Source organism: Mustelus asterias, unplaced genomic scaffold (genome assembly GCF_964213995.1).
Source record: "Mustelus asterias unplaced genomic scaffold, sMusAst1.hap1.1 HAP1_SCAFFOLD_1713, whole genome shotgun sequence".
Lineage (NCBI taxonomy): Eukaryota > Metazoa > Chordata > Chondrichthyes > Carcharhiniformes > Triakidae > Mustelus > Mustelus asterias.
Window position 1 is genome coordinate 5,877 of NW_027591658.1, and position 25,544 is coordinate 31,420.

Consider the following 25,544-nt stretch of genomic DNA (forward strand, 5'->3'; position numbering starts at 1 on the left):
TGGAATATTAAGACCTTGGTCGGCAGTTTCTGGCCATTCCCGCTGGTGGGATCTTCCGGTCCCACTGATGATGACACGCTACTGTGGGTTCCCTAGTGGCGAAGGGTGCAAACAACAGGAAAGCCCATTGACAGTGGCAGGACTGGAAGATCCTGTCATCCGCTGCCGTGGTGATTGGGGAGGGGGTGGGCAGTAAATCCCACCCCATGAAAACCATTGTTGATTGTTGTAAAAATCCATCTGGTTCACTAATGTCCCTTTAGGGAAGGAAATCTGCCGTCCTTACCTGGTCTGACCCACATGTGACTCCAGAGCTACAGCAATGTGGTTGACCTTAAATGCCCTCTGCATGGCCCAGCGAGTCACTCAGTTTTCAAAAAGTTTCCCTACCACTATTTTCTCAAGGGCAATTAGGGATGAATAATAAATGTCAACGACACCCAGGTCCCATGAATGAACAAAAAGAGATGTTGGAGTCAGTGGCAACAGAGATGGAAAATGGGTTTTATGTTTCTTTTATATGTATAAAACCATCAACAGGATGGGAGCAGCAGAAGGTGGAGAGGCATCACCACTCCAGCCATCGATGATCCCTGATCCACAGTGGACCACCCCACCTGGAGCAGAAGCGAACCTTCAGCCCCCTGTCTCTCCTGTGTCAGGAAAGAGTGGCTCCTCTGTTGGTTGTCATAGAAACGAGAGCCCGAGAAGCCCAGCAGACCAGTCACTGAGCAGCCAGCAAGTGAATGGCATGGAGACCAGCACTGTGCCCGTGAATACACACCAGGCACTGACCATTGACACTCAGCTGAATCCGAACAGGAGGATAGATGGCTCCAATGGACATTCCTTGACCTGCAGCCCAGTATTTAGAGGCTATGGAGGAGACAGCTTCTCAGATCACTGTGTCACCAACACGCCTGGGACTTCAACCTTTGTCAGATATCCACCACACAGTGCCTTCAGTGCCCCTTGTTTTATTAACCCCTCAATGCAGCATCCATTGCTGCTCCCGGATATGGTCGCTCCACAGTCCTGCCTAGGAAGTCCGGATTCCCAAGCCCCTCCGACTCCGGCCTTCCCCGTTTCCACGCCATACTATGCTCCCTTCTCTCCTTCTGAAGTGTTCACCTACCAGTCGGGAAGCCCAGGGGGCCTCCAGCAACCCCCGTTGCCAGAGAAACGGCGCCTGTCTGCCAGCCAGGGATTGGCCAACGGACGGTCATTCTCTCCCATGCTGCGAGGTGTTCCCGCTCCAGGGGAAAGTCCTACGCATCATGTGACCTTCTCGCCCACCACTTTGGATTTCTCGGTGCCGCCGACCTTAGCAGGTAAGCAGTCACATTGCATGCCAGCAGCATTGCGCTTTGTTCCCACAAAGAGGTTATCTGGGTAATACCCCCTTGGGCCAGGAATGACGATAGGTCAGGGATCATGAATTTTGACTGATGCTGGTTGGGAAGCTGAAAATTGACCCCCAAGCATACTGGGCAATCACCTGGCTGTTGTGGGCTCCACTAAAGGTCCTAGGCCAGATACAGACGCCCTGCAGCCAGCCCCCTCCCCAAATGGTGGGTAGACGTTTGTAAAAGGTTCTAACATGGCTCCCTCGATACACGGTCAGAAAGGCTGCAGGGACAGCGGATGTTTTCTACCAGCAAGAAGGAACCAGTTTACTATCCCCTCCACCTCAGCTACAGAGTCATCCTGTCAGACTTCCCAGCTGATTCAGCAAGCTCACCAAAAACATGCAAATCATGGGATTCCCCTGAACTTGCGACCGCTGACTGGGTCAGAGGGAATGAGTGTACCTTGGTATGCTTGCCAAGTTACAACTCCCTCGCGGATTTTCAAGATCTTTCTTCGGGTTCTCCCTTTTCCCCCTTCCTGAGAGGACAAACTTCTCGATGCACGAACAAAATTCACCACAGGCAAACTTAACCTGACCATTTGCTTTGATCTCTGCAGGGGAACATCAGGAAAACCACATCAGTGCCAAGTTTGTACAGGACACCTCAAAGTTTTGGTATAAACCAAACATCTCCAGAGACCAAGGTGAACTGCCATGTCTGAATGAAGACTATTGTTTATGGTGCAGAGTTGACAGTGACTCAGATCCACATTAACTGTATTCCCAGATCATTAAGAAGTCTCACAACATCAGGTTAAAGTCCAACAGGTTTATTTGGTAGCACAAGCCACAAGCTTTCAGAGTGCTGCCCCTTTATCAGGTGAGGGGCAGTGCTTCATCCTGATGAAGGGGCAGTGCTAGAAAGCTCATGGCTTGTGCTACCAAATAAACCTGTTGGACTTTAACCTGGTGTTGTGAGACTTCTTGCTGTGCTTACCCCAGTCCATAGAACCATAGAAAATTACAGCTCAGAAACAGGCCTTTTGGCCCTTCTTGTCTGTGCCGAACCATTTTATGCCTAGTCCCACTGACCTGCACTTGGACCATATCCCTCCACACCCCTATCATCCATGAACCCGTCCAAGTTTTTCTTAAATGTTAAAAGTCCCACCACTCCCACCACTCTCTGCATGAAGAAGCCCCCCCTAATATTCCCTTTAAACTTTTCTCCTTTCACCCTTAACCCATGCCCTCTGGTTTTTTTCTCCCCTAGCCTCAGCGGAAAAAGCCTGCTTGCATTCACTCTATCTATACCCATCAAAATCTTATACACCTCTATCAAATCTCCCCTCAATCTTCTACGCTCCAGGGAATAAAGTCCCAACCTATTCAATCTCTCTCTGTAACTCAGCTTCTCAAGTCCCGGCAACATCCTTGTGAACCTTCTCTGCACTCTTTCAATCTTATTTACATCCTTCCTGTAACTAGGTGACCAAAACTGTACACAATACTCCAAATTCGGCCTCACCAGTGCCTTATATAACCTTACCATAACACTCCAACTTTTATACTCGATACTCCGATTTATAAAGGCCAATGTACCAAAGGCCAATGTACCAACGCCAGCATTTCCACATCATGGTTTCCAGATCATGTCAGACAGAATTCCTGGCTCAAGGATAAACCTCCAGATTCACTGGTTCAAGAGATAGGACTCTTAGGAGTGTTGGGGATGTGTGGATGAACACGGAAAGATCTTATCGGAAATCCTAGTCTGTGCTACTGCTAGTGAGATGTTTATATGGTATTGTTGCTGGACTAGTAATCCAGGGACCCAGGGTCCACATCATGCTCTGGGGACCAGGGTTCGAATACTACCATGGCAAATTCAAAAGAAAAATGATGACCATTGTTGTAGAAATCCTTTAGGGAAGGAAATCTGCCGTCCTTACCTGGTCTGGCTTACATGTGACTCCAGATCCACACAACAATGCTGCTGACTCTTAAAATGCCCTCTGAAATGGCCTAGAAAGGGCAATTAGGGATGGGCAATAAATGCTATCCTATCCAGCGATGCCCACATCCCATGAATTAAAAAAAACAGTTTAGAGTTAGCAGTTTGGAGCAATGTTAAATTGTATCCCATGTGAGGTAAATTTACCAGTATCTGGAGCTTGTAGGTAAGGACATTTTCAAACCACTTTAAAATTACCAACATGCCCAATTTCCCTCAATGCTGTGCAAAGTTTATTCCAGGATAATGCCACTTGTATATTTGCTATCAGGCTCTTCCTTCAAGTTCCAAAATGATTGGATAATTGGGGTAAAGATCGGACTCATTCCATCTTCCCATAAAACAGGCACAATAAGGCCCATTGCAGTGCCCCAAGAGATGCCTGAAAGAGGTGCAAATCCTCTGACAGCAAAATGTTACTTTTTTAAACCAAAAAGTTATTGAAAAGTATTGCTGTGTAGCCAGGAGGAGCGGGGGCCTTGTACAAAGGGCTGGCCCCACCTCCTCCCTCCCAGACACCCCTCCACCATGCTTACCTCAGGGCCACTGTTGGTGAGACAAGCAGCCTGACATATTTAACCTTGGCAGGCTGCCTTAGGAAAGGAGGCTAAATAATTTAATGTAGACCTGCAGCCCAATCTTGGGCCTTCTGGGGAGCATTTTGGGGTTTTTCGTTTAAGTGCCCACAAGCAGCAACCTAATCAGCTTGGCAATTTCAAATAGTTTCTTTGTCAGACTCGATGTACATAAACTTCAGCAGTAACTTCCTGTTGTTGTGACATTGGGGTCCTTGTTTCAAAAATAGCCATGGGAACAGACCATTCAGTGTGTGTCCACGGGAGAAGGGAATTAAGCCATTCTGGACACAGTGCCATTGACAACAACAGAAAGTTATGTCATTATCACCAGAGGAAATGGTTGCCGGGGGTGTTGGGGAGGAGGCATGATCTGTAGAAGGCTCCCTGATTGGCAATTCATCTCAAAGCTATGACATCCAGCCTTTCTGTATCACAACCTTCCTTACTCCTCTCTGTTTTGTCATTGCAGCTATAGATAGCGCTTTGTTAAAAGGGTGGTGGGGGTGGTGGAAATCCCACCCAGAATGGTATCTGGACTCATAAGGTCTACAAGGAGAGATTACGCAAACCAACGTTAGATTCCCTGGGACTTAGAAGGTTAAGGGATGACCTAATTTATGCTTTCAAGATATTAAGGGAAAAGCAGGGTGGATGGAGAGAAGTGATTTTCCCTGGCTAAGGAGGCAAATGAGAGCCAGACCTTTCAGGAATGAAATTAGGAAACATTTCTACACAACAAAAGTTCGGAACGCTCTTCTGCAAATGGCCATTGGTACTGGGTCAATTGTTAATTCTCGTTCTGAGATAGAGATTTTTGTTATCCAAAGGTATTAAGGGATATGGGACAAAAATGGGTATGTTCAGACAGGTCACATCAGCAATAATCTCATTGAATGGTGGAACAGGCTCAAGGGGCTGAAAGGCCTCCTTCTGTTCCTACGTTCTTACGAGTCTTGAGAGAGCAGGTTGTGGTAGGGGGTATTGGGGTGGGGGGTGAGTGGGGGCAAGGGAAAGCTTTATGACGTTCTCCATTTTTCTGGTCAGGTCAGCCCACTCTCTGGTTGGCCTAGTACAACCCATGATGGCAACACAGAATTCTAAAATCCTCATGATCTAATCTCTCCCACTCACAGCGATTGCCCTTCTGAAAGACCGCGAGCCGGGCTCCTTCCTGATTCGAGACAGCAATTCATTCCAGGGAGCATATGGCCTTGCCCTTAAGGTGGTGACGCCTCCAGCAAACCTCAGCTCACACAGCAGTAAAGGTATGTTTCAGTGTTACCCTGTGTCTGACATTTTAAGTGTGTTTAGACAGCAGCTACCATCCTGACTTGAAGCCATTCCACTGCCAGCCTCCATATCAAAGTTGCCCCTCCTGTGAGGCTGCTCCCCTCCCCTCCTTGGGCAATCCTCCCATCGTCTCCTGTACAAGGCTAGGATCCAATACTGTATTTGCACTGCAGCATAAGCATACTGTTTTGTTTCAATGCTGTTTGACAGGGTGGCACGAGAACTACAAGGGTGGTGGAAGTGGAGGTGATGAATGATTTCAAAAGGAAATTGGTTGGGCATGTGAGGGAAATAAACTTGCAGGGAATAAGAATTGGGGGGGAATGGGACTCCGTCTAGATTCTCTACAGAGATCTGGCATGGACAGAAGGGCGAATGGCTTCCTTCTGTGCTGTAATGACTCTCCCACTTTAACTGCTGATTGGGCACCTCAACTCACTAACCTGCAAATGAGACCAATAGAATCGAGGTGGCATCAGGACACGGACCCGACAATGGGAGTTCAGTGCCAGGCCAGACTGGTGAGCGTGAGGACCCTACTGGAAATGAATGTGGGGGAAGACTCGACCTGACTGCTGGGGCCTTGACTTGGTTGTAATTTGGCAGTAATTGGCTTCAAGGAAGGGGATGAATCACACTGCTGGTCTGGGGCTGGGATTGGAAACCACTCACGGGGCAGAAGGGATCAATGCTTTGTCCAATTCCACACTCCTCTCCAGGTTTTCCACTGTTGGTAACTGGAATACAAAAGGCAGCTCATTTTGGGCAACTAGTACTGTGTGGGGGAGGGGGCATCTGGATAAGGGTGGAGTTAGACGGGCTGAGTGGCCTCCTTTGTACAGATCTTTCTGTGACACACTGGCGATCCTGATTCTCCAAATTGTCATTGCAGGCGATCCCAACGAGCTGCTGGTCAGACATTTCCTCATCGAGACAGGCTCGAAAGGTGTGAAGATTAAGGGCTGCCAGAATGAACCTCACTTTGGTAGGTTACTTCCTTCTCGCTAAAATGCTGGATACAGCCAGTAAATGGCCTATTCCTCATAAAGTGCTGAATCCATTCACTGATCACCAGGCGCTGCGCTGTCTGTCTGTGTGACTCTGCTCCATTTTTTGAGTATTATTTTAATGAGACAGTGATGGAGCTGGACAGACAGCGCATTAGGGATGTGGAAGGGGTGAGAACTGATGGTGCACAGAGATCTGAAGAGGGCTTGAACCCTGGCTGCTCAAATGTGGGACCTTTCCTCTCTGTGTGACTCTGCTCCATTTTTTGAGTATTATTTTAATGAGACATCCCTAATTTTAATTGCTGTACCATTGCTGGTCACACCTTCAGTTGTTGAACCAGTTACTAACTACACTTGAGAAAGAATCTGTTATGGATATTCTCCTCTTATGGGGAACTAGAACTCGGGGGCACAGTTTAAATTAAGGGGTCTCCCATTTAAGACAGAGATAAGGAGAAATGTCCTATCTAAGGGTCGTGAGTCTATGGACCTCTCTTCCCCAGAGTGGTGGAGGCAAGCTTATTGAATATCTTTAAGGCAGAGCTAGATATACTCTTGACTAACAAGGAAGTCAAAGGTTATTGGGGGTAGGCAGAATGTGGAGTTAAGACCACAGTCAGTTGGCCATGATCTTATTGAATAGCGAAGCAGGCTCGAGGGGCCGAGTGGCCTACTCTTTCTAATTCCTATGTTTGTATATATCGCGGCACAGTGGTTAGCACTGCTGCCTCTCAGGGACCTGGGTTCGATTCCAGCCTTGGGTCACTGTCTGTGTGGAGTTTGCACGTTCTCCCCGTGTCTGCGTGAGTTTCCTCCGGGTGCTCCAGTTTCCTCCCACATTCAAAGGATGTGCAGGTTAGGTTGATTGGCCATGCTAAATTGTGCCTTAGTGTCAGGGGGACTAGCTAGGGTAAATATGTGGGGTTGCGGGAATAGGGACTGGGTGGGATTGTGGTCGGTGCAGACTCGATGGGCCGAATGGCCTCCTCCTGCATTGTAGGGATTCTATGATATTGTAGTACAATATATAAACCAACACAGAAACAAACCATTAAACCCATAAGTTTCATTGTTGAGCTCCACATCTCATCCACCCTCTCACCACATCCTTCTATTCCTTTCTCCCTTGTGTTTATCCAACACATCGACATTATTCACCTCAGCCATTCCCAGTGGGAGCGAGTCCCACATTCTCGCCACTCTCTGGGGTAAAGAGGTTTCTCCCAAATTCCCCGATTGGATTTATCAGTGGCTGTTTGAAAATTTACATCCCTAGTTCTGGTGGTGGGGATGTTTTTGTGATGAACTGAAATGCTATATAAATGCGAGGTTTTCTACTTTTTAAAAAATAGTGAGCCTTCAGATACGTTTGCAGAATGATTGTTGGTTTTGAGAACTAACTGACCTTTGTGTTTATGTTGGATACAGGAAGCCTGTCAGCCCTGGTTTATCAGCACTCCATTACACCCATCTCCCTGCCTTACAAGCTGAAAATCCCAGACAAAGGTAACACTTCTCTCAAACCGAACACACGATTGGCTTCTAGTTAAGGAATGGGAGGATGCAGGGGATGGGGGAGGGTGCAGGACATTGAGAGAATACTTGTGGAGAATCAGGTCAGGGTGCTTCAGAGACACAGGTTAATGGTCACACAGAGCACTCTGACCTCTCATGAGGTAGAGACTGGGAAATCAGACCGTTGTAAGTGGGAGAACATTGCTCTCATTGGTGTCTCTCCTGCTCTGTCACCTCCAGGAACGGTGAGCAAAGCTCAGCCAGCACAAAATTGGCTGACATTTGACACTGTTGGACACCTCAATTGTTGAGTTGGAGCACAATTGCTGGGGGGAGGGGAGGGGGGGGGAGAACAGCATATTGCTGCAGGACTTTGGGGGGAAAAGGGGGGGAGGTGGAGCTGTCTTTGAAGGTTGGGACAGAGTTGGGAGAGCTTTTCCATCAGAATCTGGAATGTTCAATGCAACCTCGGAGGGCCTGAAGTGAGGAGAATTGCTCTCCTGGGAGGGGAGATTGTCCTGTGAGGTGAGATTGAGTAAATTGGGTCTATATTCTCTGGAGTTTAGAAGAATTGAGAGGATTGGAGGATAGCTAATGTGGTCCCATTATTTAAGAAGGGTAGGAAGGATAACCTGGGAAATTATAGGCCGGTGAGCTTGACGTCCATGGTAGGGAAGTTGTTGGAGAGGATTCTTAGAGATAGGATGTTTGCGCATTTAGAAAGGAATAAACTCATTAACGATAGTCAGCATGGTTTTGTGAGAGGGAGGTCATGCCTCACTAACCTGGTGGAGTTTTTGAAGAAGTGACTGGAATGGTTGATGAGAGAAGGGCCGTGGATGTCGTCTATATGGACTTTAGTAAAGCGTTTGACAAAGTCCCTCATGGTAGGTTGGTGCAAAAGGTTGGATCTCATGGGATAAAGGGGGAGGTGGCTAGATGGGTGGAGAACTGGCTTGGTCACAGATTTCTTGGTCACAGATTTATCGACACAGATTTCTTACGTTGGTCACAGAAGACAGAGGGTGGTAGTGGAAGGGTCTTTTTCCGGCTGGAGGCCTGTGACTAATGGTGTTCCGCAGGGCTCTGTATTGGGACCTCTGCTGTTTGTGATTTATAAAAACGATCTGGAAGAAGGTGTAACTGGGGTGATCAGTAAGTTTGCGGATGACACGAAAATGGCTGGACTTGCAGATAGTGAGGAACATTGTCAGAGGCTACAGAAGGATATAGATAGGCTGGAAATTTGGGCAAAGAAATGGCAGATGGAGTTCAATCCAGATCAATGCGAAGTGATGCATTTTGGTAGAAATAATGTAGGGAGGAGCTACACGATAAATGGCAGAACCATAAAAGGTGTAGATACGCAGAGGGACCTGGGTGTGCAAGTCCACAGATCCTTGAAGGTGACGTCACAGGTGGAGAAGGTAGTGAATAAGGCATATGGCATGCTTGCCTTTATAGAACAGGGCATAGAGTATAAAAGTTGGGGTCTGATGTTGCAGATGTATAGAACGTTGGTTCGGCCGCATTTGGAATACTGCGCCCAGTTCTGGTCGCCGCACTACCAGAAGGACGTGGAGGCTTTAGAGAGAGTGCAGAGGAGGTTTACCAGGATGTTGCCTGGTATGGAAGGGCTTAGTTATGAGGAGAGATTGGGTAAACTGGAGTTGTTCTCACTGGAAAGACGGAGGATGAGGGGTGACCTAATAGAGGTGTATAAAATTATGAAAGGCATAGATAGGGTGAACGGTGGGAAGCTTTTTCCCAGGTCGGTGGTGACGTTCACGAGGGGTCATAGGTTCAAGGTGAGGGGGGGGAGGTTTAACACGGATATCAGAAGGACGTATTTTACACAGAGGGTGGTGGGGGCCTGGAATGCGCTGCCGGGCAAGGTGGTGGAGGCGGACACACTGGGAACATTTAAGACTTATCTAGATAGCCACATGAACGGAGTGGGAATGGAGGGATACAAAAGAATGGTCTAGTTTGGACCAGGGAGCGGCGCGGGCTTGGAGGGCCGAAGGGCCTGTTCCTGTGCTGTATTGTTCTTTGTTCTTTGTAATCTCATTGAAACATATAAAATTATTAGGGTGGACACTGAGAGATTGTTTCCCCCGGCTGGGGAATCTAGATCACTGGGGCATAGTCTCAGGATAAGGGGCGGGTCATTTAGGACAGGTGAGGAGAAATGTCTTCACTCAAAGGGCTGTGAATCTCTGAAATGCAATCTCTGAAATCCCAGAGAACTGTGGATGCTCAGTCACTGAGTATATTCAAAACTGCGATTGGTAGATTTTTGGACACTACGGAAATCGAGGGATATGGAGAGCGAGTGAGATAGTGGTGCTGAGATAGAATATCAGCCATGATCTTTTTGAATGGAAGAGTCAAATGGCCTATTCCTATTCCTTATTAACTCTATGAGCATAAAGACATCTTTGCTTGCCCGGATGAACATCGAGAAAGGAAAAATTTAGAAAAGAAATTCAGAACAGGCTTTCCATGTTGTGCATTTTTCAGGATTAGGTCCCAATTCCGATGGAATCATAGGCTGGGAGTGGTATATTGGAATATTTAATGCTTGTGGTTAGGATTGCGGTTTGCTTTCTAATGTGTTTATCTGGCTTTGGTCTGTGAATTCTTGTAATGCTTTTATTTTTAATGAAGTAATTGCACTATAAACCAGCAGAACTAAATTATAAATAATCTGTGATCACTTATTCCTTAAAACATTTGTCATTTGAACATTTAATGTGTTTAATGGGCGGCACGGTAGCACAGTGGTTAGCACTGCTGCTTCACAGCTCCAGGGTCCTGGGTTCGATTCCCGGCTTGGGTCACTGTCTGTGTGGAGTTTGCACATTCTCCTCGTGTCTGCGTGGGTTTCCTCCGGGTGCTCCGGTTTCTTCCCACAGTCCAAAGATGTGCAGGTTAGGTTGATTGGCCATGCTAAAAATTGCCCTTAGTGTCCTGGAATGTGTAGGTTAGAGGGATTAGTGGGTAAATATGTAGGGATATGGGGGTAGGGCCTGGGTGGGATTGTGGTCGGTGCAGACTCGATGGGCCGAATGGCCTCTTTCTGTGCTGTAGGGTTTCTATGATTCTATGATTCTAATCTCGAACTCTGAGGATTTTTCTGCTGTTGGCACAGGGACTGAGTTTGTGTTGATTAGTGGTGCACTGGCTCCCTCTGCTGGATGGTGCTTGCCATGGTGTGTGGCCTGGGTTTAGTTTTAACTTTCTCCCCTCCTGAGGACAATTGACTCTCACTGGGATAATGTTCCAGCACTCGCACTGGGTGGAGCGGAACAAAGATTTTATTGGTTAATCTCTTCTTTCCTCACAGCCCCCTCACGCAAACACCTCCTGGCATTTTTGCCTGTGGATCCATCCTTCAGCTGTCAAGCTAAACAGTGACAAGTTGTGCAACTGTGGGAGATATCATAGCTGGGGCTGATCCTACCATCTGCATGCCTTCTTGATATTGGGACTGTCAATCGAGCCTGGGAGCTTCCAGGTCTGAATGGTGTAGCTCATGCCTGGTTACCTCATCTGGAGTACTGTGTTCAGGTCTGGGTGGCGTACTTAAGGAAGGATGTGAAAGCATGGGAGAGAGTACAGAGGAGATTCACAAGAATGATTCCAGGGATAAAGAACTGTGGCTATGAGGATAGATTGGGACTGTTTTCCTTGGAGAAAAGACTGAGAGGAAACTTGATGGAGGTATTCAAGATCCTGAGGGGGTGGACAGTGAAATAGTGAGAAAGTTCAAAACTGGGAGCACAGATTCAAAATCATTGGCAAAAGGAATAAAAGTGATGTGAGGAAAATGTATTTCACCCAGAGGGTGATTGGAGTCTGGAACAAACTTCCTGAGAGGGTGGTGGAGGCAGGTTCGATCGAGGTATTCAGAAGGGAATTGGATTGCTATCTGAAAAGAAAGAATGTGCAAAGGTTTCAGGGATAAGACAGGGGAGTGGGACTAGGTACAATGTTCTTTCAGAGAGCCATTGCAAACTCTATGGGCTGAATGGCCTCATTCTACACTGTTACTGGAGCCTTGCCACCTCATGGGGATGGTAACAGTGGGAACATTACTGGACCCATAATCCAGAGGCCTGGCTGAATTTTTAGAGACAGAAGTTCAAATCCCATCACAGCAAGGGTAAATTTAAATTTAATAAATCTGGATTAATTAATGATGATGAAAATGCTGCATTGTTGTGAAAACTGAAGCTGGTTCACTAATGTCCCTTTAGGGAGGGAAATCTGCCATCCTTACCTGGTCTGGCTTACATGTGACTCCAGAGCCACAGCAATGTAGTTGACTCTTAACTGCCCTCTGAAAAGGCCTAGCAAGCTGCTGCAGAAAGTAGCACTGTGGGTGTACCTACACCATGTGGACGGCAACGGTTCAAGAAGGCAGCTCATCACTACTAAAAGGGCAAAAAATGCTGAAACACTCGCATCCCAAGAACAAATTGCTAAAACATATCAAGCGTTTGATATCCGCGCAAACCCTGGGAAATTCAATAGAAATGTCATTTCTTTTGTGAGTGACAGTAATCTGCCATGTTATTCCTCTCCCAGACCCAATGGATGAAACCCAGGAGAGTGTTGTCCCTGGCAACACCAGTACTGCTGCAGAGTTGCTTAAACAGGGAGCAGGTGAGGACTACAGCCTTCATGTCACGAGATAGCACCAAATCACTGCCGTGCTGCTTTTTTTTCAAAAAATGTACTTTATTCATAACATTTGTGAAAATACATTGCATAACAATTGAAATTTGGCATCACTGTACATGGAGTTTTAATTTTCAATATTGTATAGGGCCCTCTGAGGCGCCTCACTGCACTTCGGGTTTGAGGTTATGTTTATAATAGATATTCTGTGTCAAACATTCTTTGGTGCATACAGCCTGAGGGGATTTACACAGTTTTCAGTGTCTTGAGAGGGTGGTGGCCTTTCCCCATTGGGCCTCAAGCTGTGTGATGTGTGTCGGTCAGCACCAATCAGTTTTTACATTGGAAGACCAATAGATTTCGGGCAGACCGAAGAGTGTCTGCCGGGCTGATTGGGAACAGTGGGTCCAGTTTTAACTCCTGCAAAACCCGTTCACTTAGGCCCAGTTAAAATTCGGTCCAATTTACACAGGCCCTAACCATTTCCTGGATTGGAAGTCTTTGAAATCAAGATGCTCGTATGCACATGAGCATCTGCATGGTCTCCCCAATGTACCATGCCTCGGGACATCCTTTGCCAGTTGATTCCAGGATTGTAGGATTGACCTGAGAATCTCCAAAAATCTCCAGGTGAATCAAACTGCTGTGAAGAAAAATCGTGGGGGCATTTTTTAAAATTGTGGTATTATTACAGTAAATATTACTTTTTAAGTTGTATTGCCTTTCATTGAAGGCAGTGAAGGGGTTGTGGGGGTAGGGCCTGGGGTGGGATTGTTGTCGGTGCAGACTCGATGGGCCGAATAGCCTCCTTCTGCACTGCAGGGATTCCATGATTTCTATGAATTCAGGCATCATACTATTAAAACTTTTTTGTATTTTCTTCAGTGACTCTGTATTGTTTCTTTAATATGGAGACCAAACAGTTTGCAGTAGCCCAGGTGTGATCGAACCAAGCTTCTGTGCAAGTTTCAATGAACATATCTGATTTTTAATGCTAGTTATTCAGAAATGAACTCCAATGCTTTGTTTTTTTTTTCAAAAAGAAAATGGCCTTAGTAACTTACAGAAACACTTTAAGTGGTTTTGGTTGTACAGAACTTAATATTGCTGAAATAAAAGACATGCTGTCAAAGTTTTTCATCTGAGGCTCTTCAGGATTACCCCAGGGTAATCTCAGGTAGACCGGGCACTTTTCAGGACCGAAAGTGGGGTCCTGGAAGGGGTAAGGCGTCTCAGAAATCTGAGCAACAGGTAAAACTAGTTGTTTTGCACTGTTACTATACAGTAGCAACATAAGTGGTATTTTCCACGAACAAGATGCTGCCGTCAAGCCAAAAAGACATTCTGCCTAGCACACAAATGTGTAATGTGTAGGAAATTCAGTGCCAGTGTGGTGCTAGGTATTGTAGGCTGTATGCCCCATCAGCTGCTCCTGTTACTCTTATGAATGCTCAGGTCTGTTTAATTCTGGACTTTGGGCCGTGCTATGTATGACACTGCTGGATGATCCAATCTTTCTTCCTGATTTTCAGCTTGCAACGTGATGTATATCAACTCGGTGGAGACAGAATCCCTGACCGGCCCACAAGCAGTCGCCAAAGCAACCATGCAGACATTTGCCATGAAGCCTCGGCCCACTGCCACTGTGGTACACTTCAAAGTTTCAGTCCAGGGCATCACCTTAACTGACAGCCAACGAAAGTAAGCCCATATTACTGCAAACTGTACCAACTACAACTCTTATTTATATAGTGCCTTTACTCTGGCACTTCACTGGAGCATTATGTCCCAAAATAATTCACTGAGACGCATAGCCAGATATTAGGTCAGATGACCAAATGTTTGGTCAAAGAGGTTCGTTTTAAGGAGTGTCTTAAAGGAGGAAAGAAAAGGTGGAGAGGTTCAGGGAGAGAATGCCAATGTTTGGGACCCAGGCAGCTGAAGCCACCAATGGTGAAGCGATTAAATAAGAAGGGGCTTGCAGCTCCGAAAGCTTGTGTGGCTTTTGCTACCAAATAAACCTGTTGGACTTTAACCTGGTGTTGTTAAACTTCTTACGATGCTTAAGAGGCCAGAATTGGAGGAATGCAGAGATCTCAGAGGGTTGATGGCACTGGAAGATTTCAGAGATAAAGGGAGAGACTCCAGAGGGAGTCTAAAACTAGAGGGCATAGGTTTAAGGTGAGAGGGGAGAGATACGAAAGTGTCCAGAGGGGCAATTTTTTCACACAGAGGGTGGTGAGTGTCTGGAACAAACTGCCAGAGGTAGTAGTAGAGGCGGGTACAATTTTATCTATTAAAAAGCATTTAGATAGTTACATGGGTACGATGGGTATAGAGGGATATGGGCCACATAGAATACAGGCCCTTCGGCCCTCGATGTTGTGCCGAGCTTTATCTGAAACCAAGATCAAGCTATCCCACTCCCTATCATTCTGGTGTGCTCCATGTGCCTATGCAATAACCGCTTGAAAGTTCCGGAAGTGTCCGACTCCACTATCACAGCAGGCAGTCCATTCCACACCCCAACCACTCTCTGAGTAAAGAACCTACCTCGGACATCCCTCCTATATCTCCCACCATGAACCTTATAGTTATGCCCCCTAGTAACAGCTACATCCGCCCGAGGAAATAGTCTCTGGGTTTTAGATAGTTTTAGATAGATAGTCCACTCTATCTATCCCCTTCATCACCTTATAAACCTCTATTAAGTCGCCTCTCATCCTCCTCCGCTCTAAAGAGAAAAGCCCTAGTTCCCTCAACCTTTCCTCATAAGACCTACCCTCCAAACCAGGCAGCATCCTGGTAAATCTCCTTTGCACTCTTTCCAATGCTTCCACGTCCTTCTTATAGTGAGGTGACCAGAACTGCGCACAATATTCCAAATGTGGTCTCACCAAGGTCCTGTACAGTTGCAGCATAACCCCACGGCTCTTAAACTCAAACCCCCTGTTAATAAACACTATAACACTATAGGCCTTCTTCACGGCAACCTTCAGAGATCTGTGGATATGAACCCCAAGATCTCTCTGTTCCTCCACGTTCCTCAGAACCCTGCCGTTGACCCTGTAATCTGCATTCAAATTTGTCCTACCAAAATGAATCACCTTGCACTTATCAGGGTTAAACTCCATCTGCCATTTTTCGGCCCAGCTCTGCATCCTATCAATGTCTCTTTGCAGCCTACAACAGCCCTCCACCTCATCCACTACTCCACCAATCTTGGTGTCATCAGCAAATTTACTGACCCACCCTTCAGCCCCCTCCTCCAAGTCATTGATAAAAATCACAAATAGCAGAGGACCCAGCACTGATCCCTGTGGTACACCGCTGGTAATTGGTCTCCAGTCTGAAAATTTTCCATCCACCACCACCCTCCAGTCTTCTATGAGATAGCCAGTTACTTATCCAATCGGCCAAATTTCCCTCTATCCCACACCTCCTTACTTTCTTCATGAGCCGACCATGGGGCACCTTATCAAACGCCTTACTAAAATATGCGGGCAATTGGGATTAGCTTAGGGGTTTAAAAAAAAAGGGCGGCGTGGACAAGTTGGGCCGAAGGGCCTGTTTCCATGCTGTAAACCTCTGACTCTATGAGATCTCGGAGGGTTGAGGGGACTGGAGGAGGGGCTAACTAGCCTCTAGCTTATGTTCCTAACATCAACCAGTCTCCATGTGTCGACCAGTAGAGACTCAAAACCAGATCTTGTGGGATTCACAAAACCCCTGGGATTTTGGAGATATCTGTTGAGTTGACAGAAATCTGTCAGTTTACAAGGTGAAATTGATTTAAAAATTGGTCAAGAATAACTTTTGAATCCAGGAAATTGTGCTCAAAATTTTATTAGAAGGAGTGACAAATCTTAGCCACCTTGCTGCAGTTGGCAGGCCAGTTCTGTTGGTCTTGTCAATTTGTTCTATATGTCGCAAAAACTGGGTTTCACAAAACAGTTTCAAAAGAAATTTGGCATATGGTAAAATCTTTTCCATTTCCATACATGTCTGTTTCTTCTGTGTCCAACAGAATTTTTTTCCGACGTCATTACCCAGTCAACACAGTTACATTCTGCAATCTGGACCCACATGATCGAAGGTACGTTCACCCCTGGTTAGGGTAAAGTGAGCTGTTACCACTCCGATCCCGATACTGTTACTGTCTTAGATACTGCATGTGGTTAAAATTCCCAGGATTTGTCCTCTGATGTTGCACCATTATCAATCAGACATTCATTTAAAACTTTGTGCTCAGGGGTGAGGGGCAGTAGTACTGGAGAATGATACCCATTGTCCTATCAAGCACTTCCATAGAACCATAGAACTATAGAAAATTACAGCTCAGAAACAGGCCTTTTGGCCCTTCTTGTCTGTGCCGAACCATTTTTTGCCTAGTCCCACTGACCTGCACTTGGACCATATCCCTCCACACCCCTATCATCCATGAACCCGTCCAAGTTTTTCTTAAATGTTAAAAGTGACCACTTTATCCGGCAGCTCATTCCACACTCCCACCACTCTCTGCGTGAAGAAGCCCCCCCTAATATTCCCTTTAAACTTTTCTCCTTTCACCCTTAACCCATGCCCTCTGGTTTTTTTCTCCCCTAGCCTCAGCGGGAAAAGCCTGCTTGCATTCACTCTATCTATATCCATCAAAATCTTATACACCTCTATCAAATCTCCCCTCAATCTTCTACGCTCCAGGGAATAAAGTCCCAACCTATTCAATCTCTCTCTGTAACTCAGCTTCTCAAGTCCCGGCAACATCCTTGTGAACCTTCTCTGCACTCTTTCAATCTTATTTACATCCTTCCTGTAACTAGGTGACCAAAACTGTACACAATACTCCAAATTCGGCCTCACCAATGCCTTATATAACCTTACCATAACACTCCAACTTTTATACTCGATACTCCGATTTATAAAGGCCAATGTACCAAAGGCACTCTTTACGACCCTATCCACCTGTAACGTCACTTTTAGGGAATTCTGTACCTGTATTCCCAGATCCCTCTGTTCAACTGCACTCTTCAGAGTCCTACCATTTACCCTGTACGTTCTACTTTGATTTGTCCTTCCAAAGTGCAATAGCTCACACTTGTCTGCGTTAAATTCCATTTGCCATTTTTCAGCCCATTTTTCTAGTTGGTCCAAATCCCTCTGCAAGCTTTGAAAACCTTCCTCACTGTCCACTACACCTCCAATCTTTGTATCATCAGCAAACTTGCTGATCCAATTGACCACATTATCATCCAGATCATTGATATAGATGACAAACAACAATGGACCCAACACCGATCCCTGCGGCACACCACTAGTCACAGGCCTCCACTCAGAGAAGCAATCCTCCACAACCACTCTCTGGCTTCTTCCATTGAGCCAGTGTCTTATCCAATTTACTACCTCCCCATGTATACCTAGCGACTGAACCTTCCTAACTAACCTCCCATGAGGGACCTTGTCAAAGGCCTTGCTGAAATCCAGGTAGACAACATCCACCGCCTTCCCTTCATCCACTTTCCTAGTAACCTCCTCGAAAAACTCTAATAGATTGGTCAAACATGACCTACCACGCACAAAGCCATGTTGACTCTCCCTAATAAGTCCCTGTCTATCCAAATATTTGTAGATCCTATCCCTTATCACACCTTCCAATAACTTGCCCACCACCGACGTCAAACTTACTGGCCGATAATTTCCCGGATTTCTTTTGGAACCTTTTTTAAACAACGGAACAACATGAGCCACCCTCCAATCATCCGGCACCTCCCCCGTGAATACTGACATTTTAAATATGTCTGCCAGGGCCCCTGCAAGTTCAACACTAGCTTCCCTCAAGGTCCGTGGGAATACCCTGTCCGGTCCTGGGGATTTATCCACTCTGATTTGCCTCAAGACAGCGAGCACCTCCTCCCCTTTAATCTGTAACGGTTCCATGGCCTCCCTACCAGTTTGCCCTATTTCCGTAGACTCCATGCCCGTTTCCTCAGTAAATACGGATGCAAAAAAACCATTTAGTATCTCCCCCATCTCTTTTGGTTCCATACACAGTCTACCACTCTGGTCTTCAAGAGGACCAATTTTATCCCTCACTATCCTTTTGCTCCTAACATACCTATAGAAGCTCTTTGGATTTTCCTTCACTCTGTCTGCCAAAGCAACCTCATGTCTTCTTTTAGCCCTCCTGATTTCCCTCTTAAGTAGCTTCTTGCACTTTTTATACTCCTCGAGCATCTGATGTGTTCCTTGCTGCCTGTACATTTCATACAACTCTCTCTTCCTCTTAATCAGTGTTACAATCTCCCTCGAGAACCAAGGTTCCTTATTCCTATTTACTTTGCCTTTAATTCTGACAGGAACATACAAACTCTGCACTCTCAAAATTTCTCCTTTGAAGGCCTCCCACTTTCCATTTACATCCTTACCAGAGAACAGCCTGTGCCAATCCACACTTCCCAGATCCCTTCTCATTTCATCAAATTTGGCCTTTTTCCAGTTCAGAACTTCAACCCGAGGACCAGATCTATCCTTATCCACGATCAGGTTGAAACGAATGGCATTATGATCACTGGATCCAAAGTGTTCCCTCACACTCACATCCATCACCTGCCCTAACTCATTTCCCAACAGGAGATCCAATATCGCATCCTCTCTAGTTGGCACCTCTATATACTGATGTAGAAAATTCTCCTGAACACATTTTACAAACTCTACCCCGTCTAAACCTTTAACAGTATGCAAGTCCCAATCTATATGTGGAAAATTAAAATCCCCTACTATCACAACTTTGTGTTTCTTGCAGTTGCCAGCTATCTCTCCGCTGATTTGCTCCTCCAATTCTCGCTGACTATTGGGTGGTCTATAATACAAGCCCATTAATGTGGTCATACCTTTCCTGTTTCTCAGCTCCACCCATAGGACCTCTGTAGACAAGCTCCCTAATCTATCCTGCCTGAGTACCGCTGTAACATTTTCCCTGACCAACAATGCCACCCCCCCCCCCCACCTTTTATCCCTCTGCCTCTATCCCGCCTGAAACATTGGAACCCTGGAACTGCCAGTCCTGCCCCTCCTGTAGCCAAGTTTCACTAATGGCTATAATGTCATATTTCCACGTGTCTATCCACGCCTTCAGCTCATCTGCCTTCCCCACAATACTCCTGGCATTGAAATAGACACACCTCAAAAAATTATTTCCACCACACTCTACCCTTCCATTTGTGATTTTGCTTGAACTAACCTGTCTTTTTACCCCTGCTCCACTATCTGCTCTGGCACTCTGGTTCCCATCCCCCTGCAAATCTAGTTTAAACGCTCCCCAATAACACTAGCAAATCTCCCTGCAAGTATATTGGTCCCCTTGTAGTTTAGGTGTAACCCGTCTCTCTTGTACAGGTCCCACCTGCCCCAAAAGATGTCCCAATGATCCAAGAATTGGAAACCCTGCCCCCTGCACCAGTTCCTCAGCCACGTGTTTATCCGCCCAAGCATCCTACTCCTGCCCTCACTGGCATGTGGCTCAGGTAGCAATCCTGAGATTACTACCCTCGGGGTCCTGCTTTTTAACTTCCTTCCAAGCTCTTTGTACTCACTCTTTAGGACCTCCTCACTCTTCCTTCCCACATCATTGGTACCGACGTGTACCACAACATCTGGCTGATCACCTTCCCACTTTAGAACGCTGTGCACGCGATCAGAGACATCGCTGACCTTGGCACCTGGGAGGCAACAAACCATGCGGGAGTCTCTGTCCCGACCACAGAACCTCCGGTCCGTACCTCTGACCATTGAGTCCCCTATCACTACTGCTCTCCTCTTCTTCATCCCACCCTTTTGCGCTGTCGAACCAGACTCAGTATCAGAGTTCCGGCTGTCGCAGCTTGTCCCAGGTAAAGCATCTCCCACAACAGTATCCAATTCAGTATACCTGTTGTGGAGGGGTATGGCCACAGGGGAACCCTGCTCTGCCTGTCCTTTCACACTGCCATTTCCTCTCCTTACAGTAACCCAATTTCCTGTGCTCTGCTGCTTAGGTGTAACTATCTCCCTAAAGCTACTGTCTATAAACTCCTCATTCTCCCGAATTAGATGGAGGTCATCAAGCTCCTGCTCCAGTTCCCTAACACGCTTTGCTAGCAGCTGCAGCTGAATGCATCTTTTGCAGGTGCTGTCGTCAGGGAACCGGAGGTCTCCCTGATCTCCCACATCCTGCAAGAGGAGCATTCCAACATCCTGCCTGGCATTTTTTTTTTACTCTGGGGAAAAACAAGAATAAACTTTCTGGGAAAGAAAAAAACCTACTCTCACCTCTGCCTGTTCTCGCCGAAGCCCGTTTTGAGCCAAAGCCCTTCAGCTCTCACTCTGCTCCCTGCTCAGTCTGCTGCCCGCTAACAACGCTGCCCGCTCAAAGGTGCGGCCTACTTTTAAACCCTCCAAAACCTTCCCAGGCTGCTGCTGGGCCTACTTCCTGTTTTGAAAAAAAACCTCCGATTTTTTTCACTAATTTAACTGAAAAATAAATAAATAAATAAAATGCACAAACAGCTCCCTTACCCTCAGCCTGCTCCTGTGGAACAATGAGGCTGAAACCTCCAAGGTAAGCACTTTTAAACCCTCCAAAACCTTCCAAGTCATATATCACCCAGACAGATGCAGAGGAAAGCTCCCGTGTTCTGTATCACCCTCAAAACATTTGTAACATTGTGACATTTTCAACTGCTTCCCGCACTGACCACCCTCTGGTCTCTCTCAGTGCAAATACAGATTTGTTCCAAATTAGGAGCAGCTATGCTGTGGGCCCGAAGCTCACTGGAAGTGCCCAACATCAATTCACATTAGGCCAGAGGAGATTGTTTTTCCAAAAATGTACTTTATTAATCAAATTTGTAAAAGTATATAACCGTTCAAATTTTGCAGTACATAAAGTGCAGTAAGTATCAATTTCTTTCAATGCAGTATGTGTCCCTCTGAGCTGCCTCACTACACTTACAATTACAGATTATATTTACCATGTACATTTAATTTTCATGTCAAACATCATCTGGTACATATAGCCTGAGAGGTTTCACATGGTTTCCAGTCATTTTGATGCAGCGAAAGGGCCTTAAGACAGTGGCCTTTCCCCATTGAGCCTTTGCGGTGGCTCCCCTAAGCTTTATTGCATCCTTCAGCATGTGGTCTTGGACCTTGGAATGTCCCAGCAATACTTGGTCATCAACAGCTCTTTGCACTGGAAGACCACACTTTTTGGGCAGACAAAGAATGTATCTCTCAGAGTTGATGATCCTGCAGCAGCAGCAAAGCTTATCTTGCTGTGTACTTCTGGAAACAGCCAGTAGAGCGTAGAGTCTTGTGTTACGGAGCTGCTCAGGCTGAACCTTGACACGACCACTTTCCTGACCTGCTAAGCAAAGGCACATTTCAGAAGGAGGTGGATGACACCATTGGACCTGAGGAGGTAGCATCCCATCAGTCTAAGGCTGAGAGATGTGTCTTAGTGCCCTGTTTCAAGGCTGATGGTAAGGCCTACTTGATAACCTTTCATGTTAATGAGCAGTTTGTTAAAGAGACCAGTTTTGAAAAGAAAATGAGCTTATACGAAGAGAATTTGTTGGTCAGCTTATCTCCTACAACACTGTGATTGTGAATCTTTACTGATTATCACACAGCCCTGCATATGGAATTCATCCAGGAATGAACATAATGTGCTCCATCACCAGGCAGACATTCACCTATTTTACATTCGCAGTTAGACCTCAATGCAGAGGGGACTGAAACATCACCCTGAATCTCACCACAAGATAAAAATATTTCTCCGCTAGATGTTGCACCTTCTAACACCTGATGAAAATCTTGTTACATTTAAAAAAAACAATTTATGCAGTAATACTGACAATCTCTTTTTAATGTAAAATTAGAAAAAGTAAGCTTTCCATCTCTAAATCCTTCAGTGCTGCATCTACTTTTGATCTTCCTCACACTCTCCCACACTAAGCCTCATCTTTTTCAGGTGGACCAACACAGATGGAACAACATCAAAGTAAGTGGTTCTGGAGGTCCGGAGAGATCGAGTCAGCCACTGGGTGTGGGGAGGTGAGGGTGGTGTGTTGGGGTCTGGCAGCTGTGAATCCATGCATTGAAAGATCCTGATATGGGCCACGTCTTAGTCCTGGGAGGAGGGGGAAATGTAATACAGAAACTGGCCAATTTCCCATGGCAATGGAGCAGTATCAATTACCCCGAGCCATTTCACTGCATAACTAACAATCAACATTGAAACATTCAGGCCATGTACAGATATTCAACTGGGATCTGTTCACATCTTGGTCTTTGTAACTTGCAAAACTATTTTTGATACTGGTAAGTTTGCAAAGTGTGAAGTTGCCCTCTATTGCCCTGCAGAGTAAGGTTTGACCTGTGTTGTGCCCTTGATATCTTGATGTATCATCTCCAGTCCTGAATTCCTACACAGTACGTAGGAACACATCCCTTAGCAGCAGAGTGAAAAAGCTTTCACAAAACTGGCTAGGATTTTCAAAGGGCTACAGGATTGGCACCAGTTGGGATTTAAAAATCATCGTCCAGGAGATCATCGCCTCTGGGGCAGTTCCAAATTTTGAAAGGACCAGCAGTGGCAGGCAGGAAATGCACTCATCAGTAATTCATGTCCCTTTAAGCTCCTTAAGGAGCTGGTTAAAGGGGAAATTGTTTCCCAGCAAACCTGAAAAGTCCTGTGCATGTTCATACACCATTGCCAGGTTTGCAAATAAATCTCTGCTGTTGTCTTGGAAACAAATCTGTGGGGCCAATGTGAGCGCTGGTCTTAACCTTGTCATGTGCTAGGCTGCTGTCTGCTTTGTCCCACCTCCCTGGCCTTGCCATGAGTTGCCTGTCTGTCTCCTGGCCAATTAGACCGATTTGAATTTAAAGAAGGCAACACAGCTCAGGACCCAGAATTCAACAAAGTCTTAGCTTCCCAACCCCCGCTTTGACAATCTGGCCCCCAGTGGCTGCTGCAACCCACACTGGCATGTAACTACTGACCATGGTTTCTGGCCCTCCTCTCTCTCTTTTCCAGAATGTTTGGTTTTGTGGCTAAGAAGCAAGGGAGCACGTCTGACAACGTCTGCCATCTTTTTGCTGAGCTCGACCCAGAACAGCCCGCATCAGCCATTGTGAATTTCATCACAAAGGTTATGTTGGGGCCGCAGAAGAGATGAGGCTGCATTCGTGGTCGCTGCATTCAAAGAGGAGCCGAGGGAGTCAACCGATGGAGCAAGATGGACGGTTACTTCTATGTCACCAATGCTGTCAGAAATGAAAGGAACTAAGCTTCTTTCGAATCATCAAATTTTTTTAAACGCAAAAAAAAAACCTCTCTCTGTTTAAGTTCAGCCAGACCTTGCTATAGCTTCTATCTGAATATTCTAACGTCTGGAGATCCCTTTAATATTAATTGAGGCTTCATTGTTCCCAGGGTCACAAAGGGACAACAGTAGGAAGGGTTTGACTCCATCGTAACTTTGTTTACCCTCAGAACCTTTAGGAGTAAATGATAATGTAAGGTAGTCGCCTTGTAAAGTGATTGTGCCATACTTTGGTGGGAATTTTCAGTGCCCTGTCCTTGGGAGCTCAGTCACTGGCGGTGCAGTATATCAACCTTACGAATGGAGTTGCCACCTGACACTGAGAAAGGGCGTTATCAGCTGATTAAAAGCTGGTGGGTGATTTTTGTACAGCAGCAATAGATTCAGGTTTCTATAATCGGGAGTACAGTATTCACATGAGCACAGTAAGTCTAAAAAGGCACTAACACCCTGTACTGGCAGATCCTTTGGGCCAGCTACACTGTTCTCCAATTGTAGCTGCATTGAGAGGCTCCTCAGATTGGAGCACAATCTGATTTCAATATCAGTCCCACATTGTTCATTTCAACATTGGTCTAAGACTGAGATCGTTCAATAATAGATGACAGAGAGAGAGTAAAACTGTTGATAAATCAGTCTGGTGTACCTGATGTAACAACCAAATATAACCAATGTGAGTTCAGGGCGGGTCAGCTCCTGAAATTCATTTCATTGCTTTACAGAATGTTTGGACCAGCACTGTAACAGTTTAGTCCAGATAAAAGCGAATTTCTGAGCTTTCTCAATACACACATAAGAAGTTTGATGAACTAGGGTTTGTGATTAACTAGCTGCTTCCCAGAGCTCAATGAGTAAGTGGGAAACGAAAGTCAAACAGGTTCGGAAGGGAGCAGGGTTCAGCCATCAGTCTGAGTTATGGGAGGAGAGGAGGAGATATGGGAAATGGATGTGGGTGAGGATAGCAGCAGACATGTGTGCATTCTGAGTGACCTGTGGACATTTTCTGCCTGGGTACACAACAGACGCTTAGACAGTGTGTGTCATCTCGGCAATGTGGGAATGGGTTCCAGAATGAAGGCACTACCATCCTGAGCAAGGCAAGATAGCAGACTGGAACAGGAGATTTAGAGGATGGTGGGGAAGAGAAGGCAAGAGAATTGGACAACCTATTGCCTGGGTTTTGTGCTTGAGGGAGGAATTCTCTGCCATAGCAAGTGTCTGGATGGTTGGAAGTCTATACCTGGATATGATGTACGTGGATTTGAACTTTTTTGTGCAGCCAACTGCCTTCAATAGGACAGTGTTTGTAGCAAATGGCACCTTATCTATTGGAGTTGGTTAATGTTTACCTGACCTCGCCCTATAATAGGACCTGGTTTAACCTCCCAACGACCTTGCGATGCTCCTATTGCTCCTTGACTTTTTTAATGTTTTCAAGTTGTCCTTCTTAAAATGTGGGCACCCAAACTCAGTTTACTGAAGTAAAATCGATGTGGAGGCCTTCCAACTTCCGCCTCATCACCAGGGTGAGATTTGATAAACACTACAAATGCTAATTCTCTTGTCTTCAGTTCTCAGGGTTGTAAATCCCTGAATGATACAATACAGGAAGCCATTCAGCCCATTGTACCTGTGTTAGCCAAATACAGAGTAGGATTTTCCAGCCCTTCCCTCCAGTAGGATCTTCCGGTCCCACCGAAGGTGCCCCACCCCCTCGCGGTGGTTTCCCCAGCAGTG

General features: G+C 46.1%; 1 protein-coding gene across 1 annotated transcript; it reads left to right on the forward strand.

Moving 5' to 3' along the window:
* Positions 1 to 483: 483 nt before the first annotated feature.
* Positions 484 to 23,805, forward strand: LOC144488617 (tensin-2-like). The gene is made up of 10 exons (XM_078206680.1): positions 484 to 1,331; positions 1,969 to 2,055; positions 5,077 to 5,208; positions 6,126 to 6,218; positions 7,672 to 7,749; positions 12,352 to 12,429; positions 13,977 to 14,145; positions 16,472 to 16,540; positions 22,451 to 22,480; positions 23,519 to 23,805. Exons 1-10 carry the CDS (start codon positions 521 to 523, stop codon positions 23,658 to 23,660), a joined length of 1,689 nt encoding a protein of 562 aa, XP_078062806.1. The 5' UTR covers positions 484 to 520; the 3' UTR covers positions 23,661 to 23,805.
* The last annotated feature ends 1,739 nt before the right edge of the window (positions 23,806 to 25,544 follow it).